General features: G+C 36.3%; 1 protein-coding gene across 4 annotated transcripts in view; it reads right to left on the bottom strand.

The window, feature by feature from the left end:
- Positions 1-24,599, bottom strand: part of LOC138696808 (paired box protein Pax-6-like) — a 571,671-nt gene that overhangs the window by 176,579 nt on the left and 370,493 nt on the right. For all 4 annotated transcript variants that reach the window (XM_069822225.1, XM_069822227.1, XM_069822226.1 and 1 more), the window contains one exon: positions 2,171-2,319. In XM_069822225.1, the coding sequence (XP_069678326.1) occupies positions 2,171-2,319 (149 nt within the window). The remainder of the gene's footprint in view (positions 1-2,170; positions 2,320-24,599) is intronic.

Genomic DNA, 24,599 nt, shown 5'->3' with positions numbered 1-24,599 from the left:
TGGATTAATCTTGCTCAGGATAGGGACTAATGGCGGGCTTATGCGAGGGCGGCAATGAACCTCCGCGTTCCTTAAAAGCCATAAGTAAATAAGTCATTGACGAAACAACATTAAATTTATTTATTGTATTTCAAAGGCTTATCTAAAAAACTTCTTCAAAATGAATTGTAAAAGAAAAAAAAGGTGAAATAAACTATAATCGTAATAATGGGGGCATGAATGAAGAAACTGAACCTGTCTACCAACAAAGTAATATAAAATAGTCGTAATGATGAAGTAAAATTTGAAAGGCAGCAGTATACCAACATAGAAAGTAATACATACATCTTGATTACACAACTTTTAACACTGTATCACTTCGGAATATGTATGATAAGTCTTTCTTGTGTTAAATTTTAACGTACCTTGTTAACATGTTTCGACCTATTTTGGGTCATCTTCAGAACTGATCGTTGTTGGTACGATATTCTCAACACACAACTCAATTTCAAAACACATACACTCTTTGACTCTACACTACGAACGCAGCGGCGGATTTTCAGGGGAGACAAGGGAGGCCGTGCCTCCCCTATTATTTTACCAGAACACAATATGGCAGTAATAATTCCACCTGAATTAAGATCACAGACAAGTTACAGCAAATGACGAACATTTTTCCTTTTATATTAATTTTACTATTCACAATGACTAAGATGTAAGTTACGTAAAGTCGACCACATCCAGTTGGTCATGGCCGCTCGCTATACTGTAGAATGTACAAATAATTCGTACTGAAAAATAACAGATAGCCATGTAACCTGTATAGTCGACATCTAGCAGCCTGCTGGGTCTATGCGATAGAGGGAGAGAGGAGTCGGCTACATGACGCTACTCCCCGGTAACCATGACAACAGCAGTTCAACCAATAATATAGCTGGTTAGAAGAGTGTTTAAACTTGATAGAACGCGCGAAGGGAGCCGATTTGGAGACGTCCTACCCACCGCTGACAACTGTACCGCTTATAGTGACTGCTGGTTCGGCTGTATTGGAAAGCTCTCTCTCTCTCTTTTTGGTTTTAGAAAATTGAGTCACGTGTTGTTAGTTTTCTGTCCCTGCGTAGAACTTTTCATTTATGTTGTAAGATTTCCTCCTGTTGGCGGGTGTTCTTATTATTTTATTCTTTTGTGTTTATTTATGTATTTTATTGGGTTATTTTACGACGCCGTATCAACATATAAGTTATTGTTTTGTGTTACGAGATGTATTTACTTATACATTATTTTAAATATATCGCGAGTTTAGAAACAAATGCAGATTTGTCTCTAGCTTCTTCTAGTAGCAGTTATTCAGCATGTTGTGACCTATTTGATCGGTTTGCGAAGAAAAAGGAACATCGAGTTAATTTGCTGTAAAATTAGATTATGTAATAGTAATGAACAAGCCCCAGATTCTTAGGTTCGAATCAATTTTGTTGCTATCTACTTACTCTCGAAATATTGCTTTTCTTATTCGTTTTATGTAGGAGAGAGTAACATTCTTTAATTCAATATGACCTAAAAACACCTAATTCGTAGGTTAGGACTTGGAATGTCCTAAAGAGAGGCAATCTTTACCAAGCCGTTGTAATATATTAATAGTATGTTGTTTATTTTTATATTTTCCCGTGAAATCGTATAAATTCCTAAACATAAGATTTAAAATCCTAAAACGTAAATTGGAAAACCTAATTTTAATTTCTTAAAACCTGTAGCTTCTGTGCTTGGTAATGAGGTACGTCACAGGCCTTACTGTATATTTTTATATTCTCATCATTCACGTCTTGGCCTCCTCAACTTTCAAACCCACCGTCCGCTACTGTACGAACGCATCCACACAGGAAACAAGTGGTGCCAACACCAACAACGACCAGTTCTGAAGATGACCCAAAATAGGTCGAAACATGTTAACAAGGTACGTTAAAATTTAACACAAGAAAGACTTATCATACATATTCCGAAAAGAAAGTAAGATGGTAATGATAAAAGTATGAACTGAGAATATGGAACTGCTATACAAGGAAAAGGTAGAATTAATTCGTGACAATGGTAATAATTTGTAGACATGATGCTAATGTGATATAGTGGACAAGGTGAAAGCCATTGCACAATTAAATCGATAGCAGCACTGAGTGAAAGCGGGATGTATACTGACCAGGGGTTGGGTCGGGGCCAGCCCGCCTGCCCATTCAGGATCCGCAGCTTGTCGTACACCGACTCCGCGGGCGACGGCACGGGGGGCGACTGCGTCTGTTGCTCCTTTTGGGACGCCAAGTTGCGCAGCACTCGGTTGATGGAAGACACCTGCACAACAGACACAGTACTTCCTGCTTTATGTGTACACAGAGAAATGGGCAGCATCAAACAATGTCTCCAAGGGAAAATATTTTGTGCGAGATCGTGCGTAGGCTATTTCCTTGCTTTCCGCACAAAACCAATACGTGTGAAATACCACATTCAGTATTCCCAACGTAACACACACAACAATTTCCCTCTTCTTACCGCTTAAGCGCCATATTCATTTTACTGCTTTAGGCTTTTAACATATTATTTTTAGATACGTTTAACATAGTAATAATTATAAATTGGAAACTTACCACTGCAATTTCACCTAAATTGCAATGTTAATTATTGTTTTTAAATATTTGCAAAAATTAAGTAAAGTCTACTACTCCACGAAACTTAGGCCTATTGCATTCCTGATACAAGTAACATTAAGGAAGCCGTGAAAAAATCAACGAGATTCCAGATGCCGATGTTATTACTGCAATATGTTATATAAATAATATTCTTAAAATATTAAAATGAAAAATGAATCATTACATAACCTTACCGTTTGTTTTAAGTTCGCATTTATAGACTGGGGGGAAAAAAAGACAGACGTAAATCACGGCCTGCTGGAGTATAGTAAACACAGAAAACATTTTACAGCAACAATGTTAAAGAAAGATATTTTGGTGTTCCGAAGTTGGCGTCATTAAACAGAAACCAACATGGAGATTTCATTGCAACTAATTAGAAATTCGTCTTTCAGGTATGTAATAAACGATCTTCGCACAAAATAAATTAGAAATTGCATTCCTGCTACAAGTAACATTAAGGAAGCCGTGAAAAAATCAACGAGATTCCAGATGCCGATGTTATTACTGCAATATGTTAGGCTATATAAATAATATTGTTAAAATATTAAAATGAAAAATGAATCATTACATAACCTTACCGTTTGTTTTAAGTTCGCATTTATAGACTGGGGGAAAAAAAAGACAGACGTAAATCACGGCCTGCTGGAGTATAGTAAACACAGAAAACATTTTACAGCAACAATGTTAAAGAAAGATATTTTGGTGTTCCGAAGTTGGCGTCATTAAACAGAAACCAACATGGAGATTTCATTGCAGCTAATTAGAAATTCGTCTTTCAGGTATGTAATAAACGATCTTCGCACAAAATAATGTACGATACACGAGCGGTATGTTTGTTTTCATGTTCTCGGAAATTAAAAAATCTCAACTACGTTTCGCTTTTTCAATCTTTTCCTCGACCATGAAAACGTCAACATACCGCTCTTGTAACGCATATTACTATTGTGCGAGATCGTGCGTATTTATAATATAATAATAATAATAATAATAATAATAATAATAATAATAATAATGATTTATTTTAGCTTGCTTGCTTTCCGCACAAAACCAATACGCGGTAAGTGTGAAATACCACATTCAGTATTCCCAACGTAACACACATAACAATTTTCCTCTTCTTACCGCTTAAGCGCCATATTCATTTTACTGCTTTAGGCTTTTAACATATTATTTTTAGATACGTTTAACATAGTAATAATTATAAATTGGAAACTTACCACTGCAATTTCACCTAAATTGCAATGTTAATTATTGTTTTTAAATATTTGCAAAAATTAAGTAAAGTCTACTACTCCACGAAACTTAGGCCTATTGCATTCCTGATACAAGTAACATTAAGGAAGCCGTGAAAAAATCAACGAGATTCCAGATGCCGATGTTATTACTGCAATATGTTATATAAATAATATTGTTAAAATATTAAAATAAAAAATAAATCATTACATAACCTTACCGTTTGTTTTAAGTTCGCATTTATAAACAGGGGGAAAAAAAGACAGACGTATATCACGGCCTGCTGGAATATAGTAAACACAGAAATCATTTTATAGCAACAATGTTGAAGATAGATATTTTAGTTTTTAAAAGTTGCCGTCATTGAACAGAAACCAAGATAGAGATTTCATTGCAACTAATTAGAAATTCGTCTTTCAGGTATGTAATAAACGATCTTCGCACAAAATAATGTACGATACACGAGCGGTATGTTTGTTTTCATGTTCTCGGAAATTAAAAAAGCTCAACTACGTTTCGCTTTTTCAATCTTTTCCTCGAACATGAAAACATCAACATACCGCTCTTGTAACGCATATTACTATTCCGTTGTTGGGATTCCCCATAATAATGAACTTCTACTACAACCTTATAAGAGTTTTTCTCAAAGTGTGTTCCGCGAATTCTAAATGGTTTATAAATTTTACTTCATACGTAGCGGATACCGTAAAATGTACACGAAAACTACGAATTGTGCGAAATTGTTTCCTAAATACAGGTCAGAGTGTTGCATTGGAGTTAAATCGCTCGCTTGAACTCGGTAGAGTGTCGCACCCTCGAGTGAGATACAATCGGTCGTGATACGCTCGTAATAAATAGAAGCACAGTACAAGGTCAACTCACCGACATGTCTTATCTTGTATGAAAGGCGACAGATAAGATACACATATGTTTTGCTCACACGGTAAAAATAAGGCTTTATTTTATGCGTTTATGACAAACGTTTAATGGAACGTACCAAAACAGGAACATGAAATTATAAATAAAATACGTTGAAAGAGTAATGGAACGGAGAAAAATTCTCTCCGGCACCGGGATTTGAACCTGGGTTTTCAGCTTTACGTGCTGATGCTTTATCCACTAAGCCACACCGGATACCCATCCCGGTGTCGGACAGAATCATCTCAGTTTAAGTTCCAACTCTTGGGTTCCCTCTAGTGGCCGCCCTCTGCACTACGTCATACTATGAAAAACTTCGATATACAGTTATTATTGCTAATTAATAATTATTCAATATTTGATTTACCACATATATAATATACATAGTGTTCCTCCTATATACTGCGACAATGTAGAAACGTTTTACAAAATATTATTGATATAGCAGTAGATTAATAACAATATTAGTACAGAGATAACGTCACAGAAAATATAATAAAACGAATAATCATGCCGCACAACTGTTGCAGAAGCAAAGATTGATACACTAACTTAATTATTAGAGATTATTATTATTATTATTATTATTATTATTATTATTACTAGAAAACTTGATACAGTTCTTGCATTATCGTGATTGTGTTATCCGTTTGTAATAATTACATTTACATCCAATAACATCTATCAGATGTGGCAGAAAGAAAATCACTCCTGTGTGGGGGGGGGGGAAAATACCTACAACATTTATATTACATTTTAAAGCAAGTTTTGTAGTTGTACTATGGACAGGTTAGTTAAACACTGCAAAGTTTAGAAATGATAAACAACTATGATGTTACTACACAGTTCATCACTGTAACAAGAACGAATGTCTAACGCTCGGCTTATACCGTTCGAGAATTTATCGCTCGTGACAATTTTACCCATCATGCATGTGCGCTATCTATCGGATTATGTTATGGACTACTTGGCGCTCGAACGAAAACGTCCGATGCAGACTTCTGATACAGGTGGACTCCCATCATGGCGCGCTTCAAATTTTAATTTCGTATTTGTACAGGAGTGGCAAAAAAAAAAAAAAACGGACCGACCCTTGTAGCTGATTTCAGAGCCTTGCTCACTCCAGAGCACGATAGACTGATAACTAAGACTTTCGTAGTTCGAATCCTGCTTGGGAAGGAACTTTTTTTTGTTTGTTCCTTATTCAAATTTATTCCCAATACTTTTCGATTGCAGCTATATTTTACTACTTAATTAACTTATTATTCCCAGAACATGAATTTTACCAGCAATCGAAAAGTATTGGGAATAAATCTGAATAAGGAACAAAAAAAAAAGTTTCCTTCCCAGGCAGGATTCGAACCACGAAAGTCTTAGTTACCAGTCTATCGTGCTCTGGGTGAACAAGGCTCTGAAATCAGCTACAAGGGTCGTTCCATTTTTTTGCCACTGCTGTGCATATTCAAATTAATTTTTACTTTATATATATATATATATATAATTTCAGCCAGTTGAACGCAACTTTCTAAAAATGGATTTAGTATCCATCTGTGACTGTTGTATTGTTTTGAGTGTCTTTCGGCAGATACTCAAAAAGCTGCTGTTTAGAAATGCGCAAACTTAATTGCATATTGAAGAATGTTTTATTTTCGCCGGCACAGTTAAGGCCATAAGGCAGACGTCTCCAAAAGCGTACTCGCGAGTAAGCCCCTGAACGGAACCGAAGCCAGTACGTAAAGAGCGCGCTCCGCTTCACCCATCTCCACTGTACTGTACTCAATGTTTATGAGCAAACGAAGAGCAGTGGCGGACTGCCATTATCATTGTGTTGGTCGGAGTGCTCCACCGTTTCACAATGTCTTCTAATCATGGACATAGTACATTCAAGGATGAATAGGAAGAGAAATTTTTTTTCGAGTTAGTGGGGAAAAATGTGAAATGCTTTATTTGTTCGAAAATTCTTAAGGGTGTGTTACAATTCAACATGCGACGACAATACTCGACTCTTCACAAAAATATCATACAATTACAGGCATGTTGGACATGTGAAAATAATTTATTTTGGGACTAACTGTATGACTGTTGGTTATACATAATAATCAGCATATTGCAATACGTTTACACTTAGTTCCGCATGACAAACATATAGTTTTTCGTTTAATTCTAGGTGAAATGCGTAGGCCTACAAATATTTTGATAAATATAAAACAAGAATATACAAACACAAATCACACACTTGTCCTCAGTCTTAAACAAAAAAGCTTTTTGCTCGCTATGTTTTAGCTTGGAATATTGGAAAATCAATGAAACCCTTTACAGAAGCATCATTTGTAAAATCGTGCATACAGGACGTTACTAAAATACTGTGTCCAGAACAAAGTCATAGTTTAAGAAAATTAAAATGTTTCCAATTGCAGTTCAGAGAAGGAATTTCAAGATTGCAAATGTAATTGAATCTGAAATCGAAAACACAATTAACCAATTTGTAGCTTACTCATTTGCATTGCACGAAAGCACAGATAGAAATGACAAAGCTCACCTAGCCATTTTCATCCGAGGAGTTAATGAACATTTTACTGTGTCTGAATGTCTTCTAGATGTAATTACAAAATATAACTGGAGAAGCTCTTTTCCAGGCATTGAAAGGCACCATAGAACAGAAGAGGTTGAATTTGCAATGGCTTGTGTCAATAGCAGGGCTCCAGCTTCATAGTATGTCAAAATAATATACAAACGTATGATATTTCTTATTCTTTTGATGTTATTATTTGTAAACATAAGCAGACCGTTGCCACGACCCCCACTGATCGCTCCCATCTGTTGAGGTACGAGTCTTTTCCCCTTGTCTAGCCTTACAGCACACTGTGTTCGACGAACAGCATCAAGAGCACGAATGACGATATGCTTTTTGGAGACCTCTGCCATAAGGCCTTCTCTTCCACTCAAGCAGCCTTAATCAATACAATACATATTTACATTGCCCATATTTACACTGCACTTATAAGATTCTCCAGCAATATTCTTCAGTTAAGTTTTAGCGACTAGTAATGTTTATTTAAATTTAGATTAACCTAAGATAAAGTAGGCCTAGTAACTTAATTTATGATTTAATTTAATTCAATCCATTATAATTAAGTTGAGATAACAGCTTGCATATTCGCAAGAACAAACTCAGTATCTGCCGTGTCATATATATAGCTAAATTGTCCACGACTTCTTTAATACACTCGAATACATCACATTCCTTTTTTTGTCAAGTGACTCGACCAGAAATCAAGTTTTTGTTATAAATCCTTTGATTTTGTCCCGGCTATTATTATGTTAACATCCTGGCTTTGCAAATTACTATTCAAAGTGTTAAGTGTTCGAAAATATGAGCAAAGTATGCTACTAAAATTGATGTTCACATTTCATGTAATATTTCGTGTTATTGTTGCAATACATTCTTCTGTTTTGGTCTTTCTTTGGGTGATATCCACTGATTTTCAGCAAAATTACAATTATATTATTACGATGTACCGAAGTACATAATTATGATATTTTCATGCAGAAATTTTGCGTCATTAGCCTATAGGATGAAGGATGACGCAGAATTTCGGCACGGAAATATCATATGTTCTTCGGTACATCGTAATAATACATGATATGCGAAAAATAATCACTTAGTGATTTAAGACGGCGCTTATTCCGTCGGATCCCGGCCACTTAGTCATTCATAACGAGTTCACGTTTGCACATGTGTGGACAATGTGCCACTGTCATACATCTATGACGTAGTGCATGAGGGTAGGCTACTAGAGGGAACCCAAGAGGTGGAACTTAAACCGACATCGGGATGGGAATCCGGTGTGGCTTAGTGGATAGAGCGTCAGGACGTAGAGCTGAAAACCAGGGTTCAAATCCCGGTGCCGGAGAGAATTTTTCTCCGTTCCACTCATCCATCATCAAAATTACAATTGTTTTTGGTTTTTCAGAAATTTGTAATTTTCGAATGGAGTTAAGTACCCTACCAATTCGGTAGTAGGGGTCACATAGGTGAGGAAGTCTCACCCAAAAGTGAGTCGCGCCTTCAAAAACTTTGGGAACCACTGGTATAGGTGAAGTACTTTCAGAATAAGAACAGCTTTTCTCATCCAGCATCAAAATTACAATTGTTTTTGGTTTTTCAGAAATTTGTAATTTTCGATTGGGTTAAGTACCCTACCAGTTCGGTAGTGGGAGTCACATAGGTAGGGAAGTCTCACCCAGAAGTGAGTCGCACCTTCAAAAACTTTGGAAACCACTGGTATAGGTGAAGTACTTTCAGAATAAGAACAGCTTTTCTCATCCATCATCAAAATTACAATTGTTTTTGGTTTTTCAGAAATTTGTAATTTTCTAATGGGGTTAAGTACCCTACCAGTTCGGTAGTGGGTCACATAGGTAGGGAAGTCTCACCTAGAAGTGAGTCGCACCTTCAAAAACTTTGGGAACCACTGGTATAGGTGAAGTACTTTCAGAATAAGAACAGATTTTCTCATCCATCATCAAAATTACAATTGTTTTTTTTTTTTTTTTTTTTTTTTTTTTTAGAAATTTGTAATTTTCGAATGAGGTTACGTACCCTACCAGTTCGGTAGTGGGGGCTCACCCAAAAGTGAGTCGCACCTTCAAACACTTTGGGAACCACTGGTACAGGTGAAGTACTTTCAGAATAAGAACAGCTTTTCTCATCCATCATCAAAATTACAATTGTTTTTGGTTTTTCAGAAATTTCTAATAAAAACAGTTTTTCTCATAGTGTGAGATTTTTGTGAGTTTGCACCTGTTGTAGATGTTGAGACATTCAACGTTTTGGAGCTACGTATCAGAGTCAATAAGCAGCTTAGGAACATTGGATGTCTCTACATTTATGACGCGGTGCAAATGCCCAAAAATCTTGTGCCACGTTGATTTCCGTGAAATTTTCAAATAGGCCTACATTTTTCCCATCTTTACTTTGCTGTGCTTCGCATCGTGTGTACTGAGCTGGGCTTCTCTTACCCATTAGGAAGACTGTCAGTTATCTCTGAGTGGCTGCAATCTGTTTTGACTCTGTGTAAGGATATTGTGAATGGACTATAACAGCCATCCTTTAAAATGAGTTGAAATCTATGAACGATGAGCAATTTGATCGCCAATTAGGACTTATCTTCCATTTGCCCCGTCGCATTCACAGAGCCAGATTAAAGAAGACATCTTCTGACTGGATACATGGGCCCGTCATCTGGTTTATATTTATATTTTCTTAGCGGGGCGAAGTCGTCTACCCCGATGTCACGTGGCGATGTGACGTATCCCGAACAATGCACCTCCCCTCTCCCTCCCGACGCATAAGAGCACCCCCGGGGCGCTACTTCCAGTATTGGCACTCTATTCAGCGTCCTTGCATCTCACCACCCCTTACGTACTGCACTTCCTCTTTTCTTCCCGAGCTCTTTATTCTTTTGATAATTTTTTTGCAATGCTTTCCTACTACCGCCGTCTTCGTCTTCTTCTGTCATTTATATATCGGAAAGAAATGAATGGTTTACATTATGCTCCTCGGAGTCCTGAGTATCATGGAGTGTAAACCGTGAAGGAGGTTTGACAGAAGGCAGTAAAATATTGGCCCCTTCAATAACCAGGAGCTCTTTTAGCCATCATGTGCACTCTGTGTTCTCTTGCACTGCATAATCACAGCAATTAAAAGGTCTTCATCCCTTATTTAAATGGACGCATTTAACTGCACCTGTGCCATCGTTATCATCTCATCATCCACAGTGAAAGGATGTGAGTTATACTGAACGTGCTAAAATAGTTTGTAATAGGGTCTAGGCTAGCGATTTTGAGGTTAATATAGTAGCCTAAGTACGATTCTACGAAATAAAAGGTTGTAGGCCTACTTGATGTTTTGTTATTTGAAGTGTTGTATCAGTGAAGAAGTGTGTTGTGTCAGTGAAGTTTTATAGTTTACAGTGGTAGTGCAAAGTATTTGAACAGTGAAATGTTTTTGAAGTGTTAGTGAAATCAGTATAGTGTCAGTGAAATGTGCCGTAGTTCCAGTACAATGAGTGAGTTGACAGTAAAATGAGTGCAGTGCTGAAAGGTACTTGTACATGTGTGAACATATCTTATACAGGGTGATTCACGAGGAAAGGTAAAAAATTTGGGATGTGAATTCTAAAGTCATTCTGAATCAAAAGATTCCTATGAATATGGGTCCATTTTCGAACGGTTACGGAGATATGGCTCTTTGATTTCACAAAAACTTCTGGGATTCCATTGTACTAACTCTCATTTAGAGACAGATAACGGACAAATATAAAGTGTATATTCACGTATGCATACATACCTAATATTCTAGACGTCGGGGTCGATATTTCCGCGCATTTTCAAAGGTTCCTCCTTCTGCTTCAATGCACTGTTGCGCTAGGGCAGCGTTGTCAGACACAGCCTAAACGGAGCGGAGCGCTGCACTATAACTCGTTGCGTGCTCCGGTGCTTCCACAGACATAAGCAAGTTCACGCTCCGACTGGACGTCTCTAGCACCACAACCGGTTTCGGAGCTTCCAACTCTGACACTACTGCGCTAGGGCGTGAATCGCGTTCATCGCTCGGGAGAGTTGGATATTTGTAATTGCCCCATCACCCGGTTTGTGAGGTGAATGAACTTATCTTATCCACATCGCTCACAATGCAGATACCAATGTTACGTCATTCATTGCGATCCATGACCTTGTCTCACATCTCACGTCAGCAGCATATGGTAACATCTGATTCACATTGGGGCGAGACGTTTTACCGGTACCAAAGAAATGCATCTAGCTCCGGCCTCGTTCGAAAACGGACCTATGTTCATATGAACTTTTTTACTCAGAATGACTTTAGAATTCACATCCCAAATTTTTTACCTTTCCTCGTGAATCACCCTGTATAACTCATTTGGTTTAAGTTGAACTTAGGGTTAAGATACAAATTGGACTTACTTTAAATGTTATTTAAGTGATGGTGCTTCATTTAATTTAGGATGCTCATTATTATTATTATTATTATTATTATTATTATTATTATTATTATTATTATTAATTGTAATCATTATTGTCATTATTGAGTGTAATTGGTTATCACTGCCACCGGTTATTTATCCATTTGCAGTGTGAATAAATACATACATATCTGGACGTTAACGGACCACCCATAGGACTTATACAATCAACGCAAATAGGGCGTACAATGGGTTTAAATCAGCTTAAGTGCAAGGATCGATCCAGGATCCAGCCCTTATGGAATCAATCTATCTACAAAGTGACAAAAGGATAGCATTCTAACCTCTGCAAAGATGATAGTCAACATTCATTCATTCATTCATTCAGTCAGTGTTATGCCCAATGTTAAGTCTTTTACTGCAAACTCAGCTTTCTCCAATATTTGTAAAGTATTGTTAGACTTAATCACATTAAAACTTCTCAATGGCGGACATTTCCAGGGAATTAAAGACGTTCGACATTGATAAATGTCCACTATTGAGAAAATAACATAAAATTAAACTACAGTATTTTAAACATGTCTTAGGCCTACTTATTTGGAATTTATTAGTAATCATGATAAATTTAAATGCAGAATTCTTATTTAGTAATATTTATATTTAAAAATAGATATTGAATACTGCACGGTATTCTACATTATAAAATTGAAACATATCCAAAGTGAGTAATTTGACTGAAATGTTTAACATTAGTTATACATACATTTCAAAATTAAAAAAAAGAAATATGAAGTTTTTGCATTTTCCCTTTTCGGTTTCTCATTTGTATTTTCTAGCTTATACTTTTGTAATAGTAATATGCGTTACAAGAGCGGTATGTTGAAGTTTTCATGTTCGAGGAAAAGTTTGAAAAAGCGAAACGTAGTGGAGCTTTTTTAATTTCCGAGAATTAAAAGAAAACATACCGCTCGTGTATCGTACATTATTTTGTGCGAAGATCGTTTATTACATACCTGAAAGAGGAATTTCTAATTAGTTGCAATGAAATCTCCATCTTGGTTCCCCTTTGATTTGATTACCTGGTTGGGGTTTTCCGAAGTTTTCCCCAAACCAAAAGGCAAATGCCGGGTAATATTTTGGCGAATCCTCGGACTTCACCTTATCTCACTACATCTCACTACATCTCGCCAAAATATTGTAAAAAATTGCACAACATTGTAAAAATTGTAGAAAATTACTAAATTGTAAGACTATAAAAATTTGTAAAAATTGTAATTGTAATATTGTAAAATTTTGACTTGTTCCACATTTTAAAGCTTCATTGCTCATGTAAGATCTATGCAATAAAATAAATGAATGACTGAATGAATGAATGAATGTTCAATGACGGCAAATTTGCAAAACAAAAATATCTATCTTCAACATTGTTGCTTTAAAATGTTTTCTGTGTTTACTATACTCCAGCAGGCCGTGATATATGTCTGTCTTTTTTTCCCCCCTAGTCTATGATGAGTCTGGAATCTTGTTAATTTTTCACGGCTTCCTTAATGTTACTTGCATCACGAATGCAGTAACTTTAGTGGAGTTGTAGAGTTTACTTAATTTTTGCAAATATTTAGAAACAATAATTAACAGTGCAATTTAGGTGAAATTGCAGTGGTAAGTTTCCAATTTATAATTATTACTATATTGAACGTCTCTAAAAATAATATGTTAAAAGCCTAAAGCAGTAAAATGAATATGTCACTTAAGCGGTAAGAAGAGGGAAATTGTTATGTGTGTTAGGTTGGGAATAATGAATGTGGAATTTTAGACTTTCCGCGGATTGGTTTAGTGCGGAAACCAAGCAAATACTCACGATGACGCATAAAAGTGATTTGGGCATCATCTTTCTCTATAAAAATTATTTTTTTTTACCTTCCACACGTGTTCCTATTGCCACCTCACTTGTAAGGAAAGGTCGTTAGTGGGGAAGCTTTGCAAATGACAATTGTTCTGTCGTCAGGAACAAAGTGTGCAGTAAGTAGGAGCTAGTTATGAATCGAGAGACATACTGTCCCAGGTCCTAGGGCCTAAAAACTACTATACGAGTATGTGTGTTATCAGATTACGATGATATTTTTTAGTGCATAAAGCGTTCGATATTGAGAAATTATTAAGTAAAAATATGTTTATATAATTGACGAAATTGAAATACAAACTGCTGAGCCATTTATACCCGAACCCACGCTTTCAGAAGTCGAAATTGCGATAGAAAATCTGAAAAAGTACAAGTCTCCAGGTATCGATCAAATTCCAGCAGAATTAATACAAGAGGGTGGAAGTGCATTATATAGCGAAATTTATAAACTTGTACTTGCTATTTGGGAAAAGGAAATTGTACCATAACAATGGAAGGAGTCCATAATTGTACCTATTTTTAAGAAGGGGGACAAAACCAACTATGGTAACTTTCGAGGAATATCACTTTTGTTGACGTCGTACAAAATTTTGTCCAATATTCTTTTGAGAAGATTAACTCCTTACGTAGATGAAATTATTGGGGATCATCAGTGCGGTTTTCGGCGTAATAGATCGACTATTGATCTGATTTTTTGTATTCGACAGATAATGGAGAAAAAATGGGAGTATAAGGGTACAGTACATCAGTTATTCATAGATTTCAAAAACGCATATGACTCTGTTAAGAGGGAAGTATTATATGATATTATTATTGAATTTGGTATTCCCAAGAAATTAGTTCGATTAATTAAAATGTGTCTCACTGAAACATACAGCAGAGTCCGTATAGGTCAGTTTCTATCTGATCCTTTTCCAATTCACTGCGGGCTAAAGTAGGGAGATGCACTATCACCTTTACTTTTTAACTTCGCTCTAGAATATGCCATTAGGAAAGTTCAGGATAACAGACAGGGTTTGGAATTGAACGGCTTATATCAGCTTCTTGTCTATGCGGATGACGTGAATATGTTAGGAGAAAATACACAAACGGTTAGGGAAAACACGGAAATTTTACTTGAAGGAAGTAAAACGATCGGTTTGGAAGTAAATCCCGAAAAGACAAAGTATATGATTATGTCTCGTGACCAGAATATTCTACGAAATGGAAATATAAAAATTGGAGATTTATCCTTGGAAGAGGTGGAAGAATTCAAATATCTTGGAGCAACAGTAACAAATATAAATGACACTCGGGAGGAAATTAAACGCAGAATAAATATGGGAAATGCGTGTTATTATTCGGTTGAGAAGCACTTATCATCCAGTCTGCTGTCCAAAAATCTGAAAGTTAGAATTTATGAAACAGTTATATTACCGGTTGTTCTTTATGGTTGTGAAATTTGGACTCTCACTTTGAGAGGGGAACATAGGTTAAGTGTGTTTGAGAATAAGGTGCTTAGGAAAATATTTGGAGCTAAGCGGGATGAAGTTACAGGAGAATGGAGAAAGTTACACAACACAGAACTGCACGCATTGTATTCTTCACCTGACGTAATTAGGAACTTAAAATCCAGACGTTTGAGATGGGCAGGGCATGTAGCACGTATGGGCGAATCCAGAAATGCATATAGAGTGTTAGTTGGGAGACCGGAGGGAAAAAGACCTTTGGGGAGGCCGAGACGTAGATGGGAGGATAATATTAAAATGTATTTGAGGGAGGTGGGATATGATGATACTGTATTAATCTTGCAGAGGATAGGGACCGATGGCGGGCTTATGTGAGGGCGGCAATGAACCTTCGGGTTCCTTAAAAGCCACTTTTAAGTAAGTAAGTATGTTTATATAGCCTAACTGTCGTGTCACCGTTATAGAGAGTATATTTTCTCACAAGAGCGCGTGTAATTCTGAAGGGGAATTTCAGTGCCTGTTATTGAGAATGTCCGTTAAGAGAAGTTTCGCTGTGTTGGACATACAATGTAAGTTTTTAAGAGGAAACAAAAGAAATGGAATATCTATGAATGAAAAGAATGAAACACAGACCATCAGCAGATTATTACGAATGAGTATACAATCCAGGATTCCAATATTATATCAGGGAACTGTGTAGTGTCCTAGAATCCAAGTATAAACACTGTTCGTTCAGTCTGCAATGTAGGAAAAGAGATAATCTTAAACCTTGAGCCAAACGATGCTATTACATAGCTTAAATCGTGATTCCTTGTACTGCAGTTGTTCTATGCATCTGCGCAGTGTACCCACTTAAAATAGCCTATTGAAAATATCTGTTGCATAGATTCGCAATGTTCAAAACATAGAAGGAATAGAATAATTGTTTCTGTTTGTGGGATAATGCAGAAATGGAACTATAGATTGCGATAAAATAAATCTTTCGTGAAATTTTCTGTCACCTAATTCCTCGTAAGAATTCTCTCTTTCCATTAACATAACTTCACGCTCACCATAATTCCGATCCACTTGATCCCAAATGAGATAATTCCTATTCTAAATCATCAGGAATCAGCCCCTAAGCACGAGTTCTACTCTTTCAGGGGCGAGCTAAAGTTTTTCTGTATATATTATATTTTATGTTACAATTATTAACAAAATAAATAAATAGATAGATAGATGGGTGGGTGGATGGATGGATGGATGGATAATCTGTGAATCTAGCTGCCATTTATTTCACTACTAATCACAAGTTTATCTCCTTCTACCGCTCGAATATGGCCGGTTAGAGATGGCCGTGGTTAACCTAACTGGGATCAATGCACCGTATAAAAGCTTAACCAGAGGTCGGGTGGTAATTTTTTACTTGATTATTTAACGACGCTCTGTCAGCTACAGTAGAGTCTCGATTATCCGAGTTTCGATTAACCGAGATTCAATATTATCCGTGTCCGATCCAAAAAAAAAAAAACTGTAAATATTGTATAGTATTTCCTGTTAGTTGTTTTTGTAATGCATACGTACTGCATTTTTAAAACACCTAGAGTTCATATTAGCTTGATTTGTTCATTCTATTTAGTATATTAAGTAAAGAGTTTGTCTAATTTTTAATCAAAAACAATTTTTCATTAACTATCCGTTTTATCCGAGATTTTGCTTATCTGATGTAATCTTGGTCCACATTAACTGGGATAATCGAGATTCTACTATACTAGGTTATTTAGCATCGGTGGAATTGGCGATAGCGAGATGGTATTTGGCGAGATGAGGTCGAGGATTCGCCATAGATTACCTGATATTCGCCTTACGGTTGGCAAAAACCTCGGAAAAAAACTCGACTACGTAATCAGTCCAAGCGAGAATCGAACTCATGTCTGAGCGCAACTCCTGATCAGCAGGCAAACGCGCTACCGCCTGAGTTGCGCCGATGGCTAGGTGCTAATTTTAACAGGTGGTTACGCTAACCGACGTTGACGCATGAGATCATATGTTGAATATGGAGCAATAACAGGGCGAATCTTAGTACTCGTCTCTTCAAAATACCGTCTCGCCTAGCAATGAATTGTTCCTGACTTTATTCTGTATCACACACTTTTATAACACGATAAATAAATTCTCGCGATTCCCTCTAAATAGTTTTCCCTTGTTACGTATACCAGCAATACTGAACTATTTGGTTAGAAAGTATAGCCTAACATTCCATTCTCTCAGTAGTCTACTCTTGCATTTGTAATAATACGATTAAACTGAAAATAACGGTACACCGCAAAAGTTTGAACTGAATGAAATTTCTGTGGTAGCTGACAATGCGGTTAACACATTTGCGTCCTAAAACCAAACTGAATAAATTCTAATTTCGACAGGCATAATAATTTTGTTTCCTTTATTAGTTTATTGGCACTAAGTAAAATATTATTGCGTTATCATATGATAACGCAGATTTCCTGCACGGAAATATCATATGTACTTCGATACATCGCAATAATAAGATATGCGTATATAATCACTTAGTGATTTAAGACGACGTTCATTCCTTCGGATCCCGGCCACTTAGTCACTCGTAATGAGTGCACCTCTGCACATAGTGTGTTGGACATTGTGCCACTGTCACACATCTGTGACACAGTGCGTGAGGGTTGGCCACTAAAGGGATACTAAGAGGTAGAGCTTAAACTGAGAGGATTCAATCCGGCATCGGAATTGGAATCCGGTGTGGCTTAGTGGATAGAGCGTCAGCACGTAGAGCTGAAAACCCGAGTTCGAATCCCGATGCAGGAGAGAATTTTTCTCTGCTCCACTGATCCTTCAACTAAGTAAAATAGCCTGATCACAAACCCATATCCATTTCAGCATATCTTGATAGGAGATTATAGACGACATGCAAATTAGAGTTGCAAACAGTTTTACCTATTTGAATTTTTTTTTTTAGAATCTCCTTAAATCAAGAAATACGAAGTTTTGGAGAAGCACAAAAAAAAACTGTTCAAAAGAAGTGCATGGGTTAAGAATTGGAATATTCGAAATGGGAAATATTGGTAAAAGCGTAACGACTATTTCTGTATGAAAAATAGTATTTTTAAATAGAATATGACTCAATGTTCATGTTTGAAAATGTTTGACTTGTGGGGTTTCCCAAAATCTGGCAAAGACTTAACAAAAAAACTCTTTATTTCATGAAATAATTGAAAATTTTGTTAAAAAATATTACGAATTTGATTATCAAAACCAGTATTTAGAAGCTGGTTTAATAATTTTTGCTTCATGTGAACAAATTTTACTCTAACCTGTATGAAAGGACATAAATAATAAAGTTATGCATGAAATAATCTAATGCAATAATACGTTACACAAAAGACAACATTATTGCAAGAAATCCAAAATTCAGACAAAAAAAAATTGTCGTTTTGTTCATTCTGTGTCAGCCTTGTCACTGACTTACGGGCCTTCTCCAGAAACCTAATTTTCAAGCGCACATGTAGCAACAGTAATACTGTTTGACTTGTGGTATTTTTCTACAAAATGGTATATCTATCCCTATAGAACAAGAATTAGCAATAAACTCAATTTTGTTAAAATTTGATTTATGGTATTAAAAAAAAAGATTCTTCTAGGGTCTCTATAATAATGCCCAGAAGAAATTTAAAAAGAATATTGGCCTATATTTTAGTATAGTATTTTAGACCAACCATATGTAATTAAAAGTACAGAAACTAAAATGGGCTGGTTATGTTTTTTACTTGGTTATTTAACGACCATATGAAGTTACAGAGAATGGAGAAAGTTACATAACGCAGAACTGCACGCATTGTATTCTTCACCTGACATAATTAGGAACATTAAATCGAGACGTTTGAGATGTGAAGGGCATGTTGCACGTATGGGCGAATCCTGAAATGCATATAGAGTGTTAGTTGGGAGGCCGGAGGGAAAAAAACCTTTGGGGAGGCGAGACGTAGATGGGAGGATAATATTAAAATGGATTTGAGGGAGGTGGGATATGATGGTAGAGACTGGATTAATCTTGCTCAGGATAGGGACCAATGGCGGGCTTATGTGAGGGCGGCAATGAACCTCCGGGTTCCTTAAAAGCCATTTGTAAGTAAGTAAGACTTTTTTTTTTGGTCAAAATACTGTATCAATAAGAATTGAATGGCTGCAAAACTCTTAAAAGTAGGTATAAGAAAGAATGTGTCATTTTTATGACACGGATTGTTATTTTGTCGTATTACTGCACTCCACACCCCCACACACGACTCGATGGTACTCGGGTAAAATGAGATATGACACATGAGTGAAAGTCAACGCCCAATATAGTTAAACCTGAAACATGAACCTTCGCCGAAACGTGAGCTCAGCGAGTGGGTAATATTAGGCAGCTAGGAAGACCGGCCTCAAGCACGGTTCTCAGGACCCGGAGGTCTTCAAGGTTGACAAGGCTGGACCGTTGACGATCAAAGCAGCGTGACAATGGCTCAGGGCTCTCACTGCTCTGAGTGACGTATTTGTATTTCGAGAGGCTTGTGTTTGATATTATACACATTTTTTGTAAATTAGAATGTGCTTGCATCCCAGACAAACACTTCAACTTAATATATTTGTAAGGTTCCAGTCAGCGCTGAGAATTGTATTAATTGGGAAATTGTTTTCAGTTTATCTCAGAATACATAGCCGTGAAAATCATACATTTTAAAATATTCAATTCATTTATTTAGTCATCAGCAGAAAAGGACTTTAAGCCACCAGCGTGGCTCAGTCGATTAAGGCGCTTGCCTGCCGGTCTGAAGTTGCGCTCGGGAGCGGGTTCGATCCTCGCTTGGGCTGATTACCTGGTTGGGTTTTTCCGAGGTTTTCACCAACCGTAAAGTGAATTCCAGGTAATCTATGGCGAATCCTCGGCCTCATCTCACCAAATACCATCTCACTATCACCAATCTCATCGACGCTAAATAACCTCGCAGTTGATACATCGTCGTTAAATAACCAACTAAAAGAAAGGGACTTTATGGAAGACGTCAGTGATACATAAAAACAAGAAGAAAAAAAAACAATGGATTGTATAGAAAAATAAGATAAAGTTTAAATGACATAGCCTATTTATGTTGTAATTAAAAAATTCAATTGAACAATAAGAAGTAGTATTAATAAGCCAATTATACAGGGTGTCTCAGGAGGAATGTAAAATACTTCAGGATAATGTAGTTTGAGTTAACCTACATCGATTGAACATCATATACTTATGTCCGAAATGTAACGGTTGGGAAATTATTTACGGGCGATATTTTTAATAGAGAAAGGCGTTATAGACATATTCATATAGGCCTATTTGTGGTAGAATGCATTATTGAAAATCTTGTGTTGTTCCAATAGGCCTAAGTTTATTTCATACTTAACGGGAAGAACCTACAGGAATGACCAGATATGTGTCAAAATTAACATTTTCTTAAGCTTAAAAATACTGCATAATATTGACTTCATTTAAGCGAAATTTCAAGGTCGTTAGGAAGAAAATATTTTTTACGCCATTTTTAAATAGCCGCTGCACTCCAGTCCCCTTACTCTGTGCTCAAGCTTTTCCGTTGAATATCCGGAGTTTGTTTATTTTACTTTTTCCAACATTTAATATGTAATATCTCGGACAATAATAGAGATAATTGAATAAAATTTTCAGGGCATATTCTCACATTACAGATGAATAATTCTGTAAGAGAAAATTGTCAAATTACAAATTAAAAAATAATTTAAAAATAGACGTGCATTTTTTTCTTTCTATTCATAAAAATGCAAAATAAAAATATAAAATTTCTAAAAATCATCAAACAAAATTGATTAGCCGTCTTTTAGTTTTCATTTAAGACAATATTTGTGATTCTGAGATAGCCTTGAGAGCAGATATATCATTTTCTTTATAATAATACTGCATTTTGTTTTCATTTTTATGTCTGAGTGACTGTACCGTAAGGGGTAAAAGTGAAGTTGTTGTATTTAAAAGATTTCATACATTGATATGAAACTATGTTAGGGAAATAGAGGCTCTACTTAAAATAATATGAGAAAAGAGATTCCCTGTAGATCCTTTCCTTTAAGTACAAACTGGGTAATAAAATAAAATAATTACACAATACAAACTACTAAGATTGCCCTTCTTAAGGACTCCATGAATTGTAAATTCCTGTCAGGTGTCGTTACCGGTTCTCTTTCCGACCTCAATGAAACACTTGGTAGCTTGCCAGTTTCAGATAACATCCGGTAAACAAGCGAAAATACACAGCTGGCTGGAATCCTTCGATTGGGAAAACGTCGTCTGTACTTCTTAACGGCAGCCAATGCATTGTCATTACAAAATCCATAAACAAGAAGCATGTTTGCATATTCACTATGAGAATATACGAATTAACATACAATGAAAACAAAATTAGGATTAAACTCACCCCATGGCTACTCATGGCTTCATGGACACAAAAAATTATTAATCCTATTTGAAAATGAACACATGGTACAATTTCTTTAATATCATCTGAAAGAGCATAAATGCAATACCGCATTAATTTGTTTCATACGAAAGCACTATGGTTATTGTTGCAGTTTCTATGGAAATAATATTATCGTTGATACATTTCTTTTCTTATTGTTACACGCTTTGACATCTGCAGTCATATCTCGTGTTTTTAGGATCTCTGGATATACGAGTATCAGTAGGCCGTTTTTATTATTATTGAGTTCCTGTTTCTATTGTCATGTGTTACAGACGGCTTGTGTTCATGTAACTTATTTTTAGAATTTTTATTAATGTTTCATGTTATTGGTGATATTAATCATGGTATGTAAATTTCTAATCCGAGCTTTGCCTTTGTGACTGAGAGAAACCATAAAAAACCCCAGTCAGATTGGTCGGCCGGGTTTTTGAACCCGGGACCTCCCGAATGCGAGTTTTGTACAGAGACATCATTTCATTTTTACTAACATTTCTAATATTAACCTGGCTATACCTTTGGATCAACGGCTTAGAACCGGAAACACCGTTTGCTACCCCCTTCCACGACTGGAGTTCGATGATACTAGCGTAAAATACAAACAAATCACTTTACTAGATACAGGAGGGAAGAAAAGTAGTTCATCCATTTACGTAAACTAGGAAATATCACGCTTTTGAGTTTGATAATTTTCATTAGGTTTTTGTTTAATCAAACTACAGTACAGTATTAACAATGAGTGTTTTTACACACGAACTGAGCTATCCATTCGGACGTATTCATTATGCAGTGTATATTATACTGTCTACAGCATTTTAGCGTACACTATAGAGAATGAAGTTAAATTGAAAAATAATCATAATATGGATATTTAAACACATTTTTGAAAATGCTGGCCGTTCATTTCGATACAGGCTTCAGTTCTAATGTGCATATTATCTCACTATAAACTATTGTACCTAATCCCAATTACCAGTTTCGTCCTTCGTACCAGTAACTGATATTGAAATAATTCTGTACCTACTCTATGAAAGAGTACCTTACGTACTGTAAATTCAATCTTCACTTCTACCCGATCCGAAAAGATAAAATTACTCAGACATGCTATCTACTGCCCGTCCAAGTGGTTATGTCGCAGGGTCGTAGAAAGAGAGGGGAATCACGTGACAGTTAATTACTTAACGAGGCCCTTCTATTTAAGTTATTTTAAACAGTTATATAATATTACGTAGACGTCCAATTCCTAACAGAAATTAATGTTCTCAGAAAAGAGCTAAGACAGCCCAGCCACTGGCCTTTACAGAGAGGCGAATAGAAGCTGGTGGGGGAAACAGGGATGCGACGTAGGCAAATGGACGACAGTACCTGTGCGAAAATGATTCAATATTGAAAGTTCTTTCGTCACTGGAAAACGCGAACATATTTCTGGAACGTCCTGTTTACTATGACCGTAAGGCTACTATAACTGTATATACGGTCTTGTATCTTGTGGAAGACGGTTGAACTTCATTAGTAGAAGGGGTGGAAGTGAAGTACATTCAAAACCACAGGTACAATAAAAATTGAAGTAAAAATAAAATGATGTCCCTGTATAAGGTTATATTTAATTCGTTAACAAACAAAACACTAGCATGTAGCCTACTATGTTAGAATGCTTTGGTTAGGCTCTGCAAATAGATCAATGACGTCATCAACGAAACTAGAAGAAATTGCAAATCTCATGTAAGAAAACTGAATCTTACCAGAATACCTCGTCAGATTCTAAATTACCACCAGCGGGCAAGAGATCCTTAGATCGACCCATCAAACGTTGGATAGAGACCGTAACGGACCCCTAGGTACCAAACATACAAGGATGATGATAATTATTGTCATTATTATTATTACTATTATTATTTTATTATTATATTATTATTATTACTGTTATTATTATTTTATTATTGTTATTATTATGTTATTATTATTATTAATATTATTATTATTATTATTATTATTATTATTATTATTATTATTATTATTATTATTATTATTGTTCTGCCGTGGCCTGTAAAGCTTGTGAACGGAAGGGTAGAGCGGCTCGTCAAAGCAGGCGTCCTGCTGGGCGTATTCATGTCACTCCCATTCTCCCAGAGTCTTAAAATCGTCCCCGTCCGATCCCCTTCTCAATCCAATATCGACTCCGTGGGACTCGCAGCAAATGTTTACGTGTTGACAGACTGGAGAGTTCTTTCCGCGCCCCTCAGGGTTGACAGAGTGACCCACCCGACTGGGCATAATAATTATTCATGCGGACTCATTACTTGAATTGATTTCAAACATTCAGTCCCCATCGCGGGCCGGCCTAACTGAAGGATTAGTTAATTTTCTTCCGCCACTCCATCACAGCTTTTAAATAAGCCTTTGACCTCTTACCAGCAGCGCTTGGACGGCGATTTATTTACTTTAATTTTTTTTGTTTCGTTTTCAACCGATGGAAACGAAGAGTAGGTAATAATGACAACAATAAACATACCTAGTCCTGAGCTTTGTCCCTGGCATACCATTGAAACCCAGTTGAATCATGTATTTGAATCCAATGTTGTACTCTTATGTAGGCCTACCGTCAAGATTTTTAACTCTTTTGAGTTAAGAATAAAAATCGTGTGGGGGGGGGGGGAAACGAACGCTAATTTTTTTGTTTCTTGTTCGCTGAAAACCGCGATATTTGTGCCTCCCGATAATTATTTTCGAGACGCCGGAATGCAGATTTTGATTCCGGTACGATCCCGGATAATTCAGGACATATGACAACTCTACAATTAAGTTGATCGACAATAAATAAGGCGATTGGCGACAAATAAGAATGTAATGATCGGAACAGAAAGGATATGATGATAGTAATAATAATAATTTTATCGAGGAATATCACTTTTATTGGCGTCGTACAAAGTTTTGTCCAATATTTTTTG

This window comes from Periplaneta americana, chromosome 3 (genome assembly GCF_040183065.1).
Source record: "Periplaneta americana isolate PAMFEO1 chromosome 3, P.americana_PAMFEO1_priV1, whole genome shotgun sequence".
Classification (NCBI taxonomy): domain Eukaryota; kingdom Metazoa; phylum Arthropoda; class Insecta; order Blattodea; family Blattidae; genus Periplaneta; species Periplaneta americana.
The sequence above is the reverse complement of the archived record's forward strand: the minus strand, read 5'-3'. Positions and strand labels throughout refer to the sequence as shown.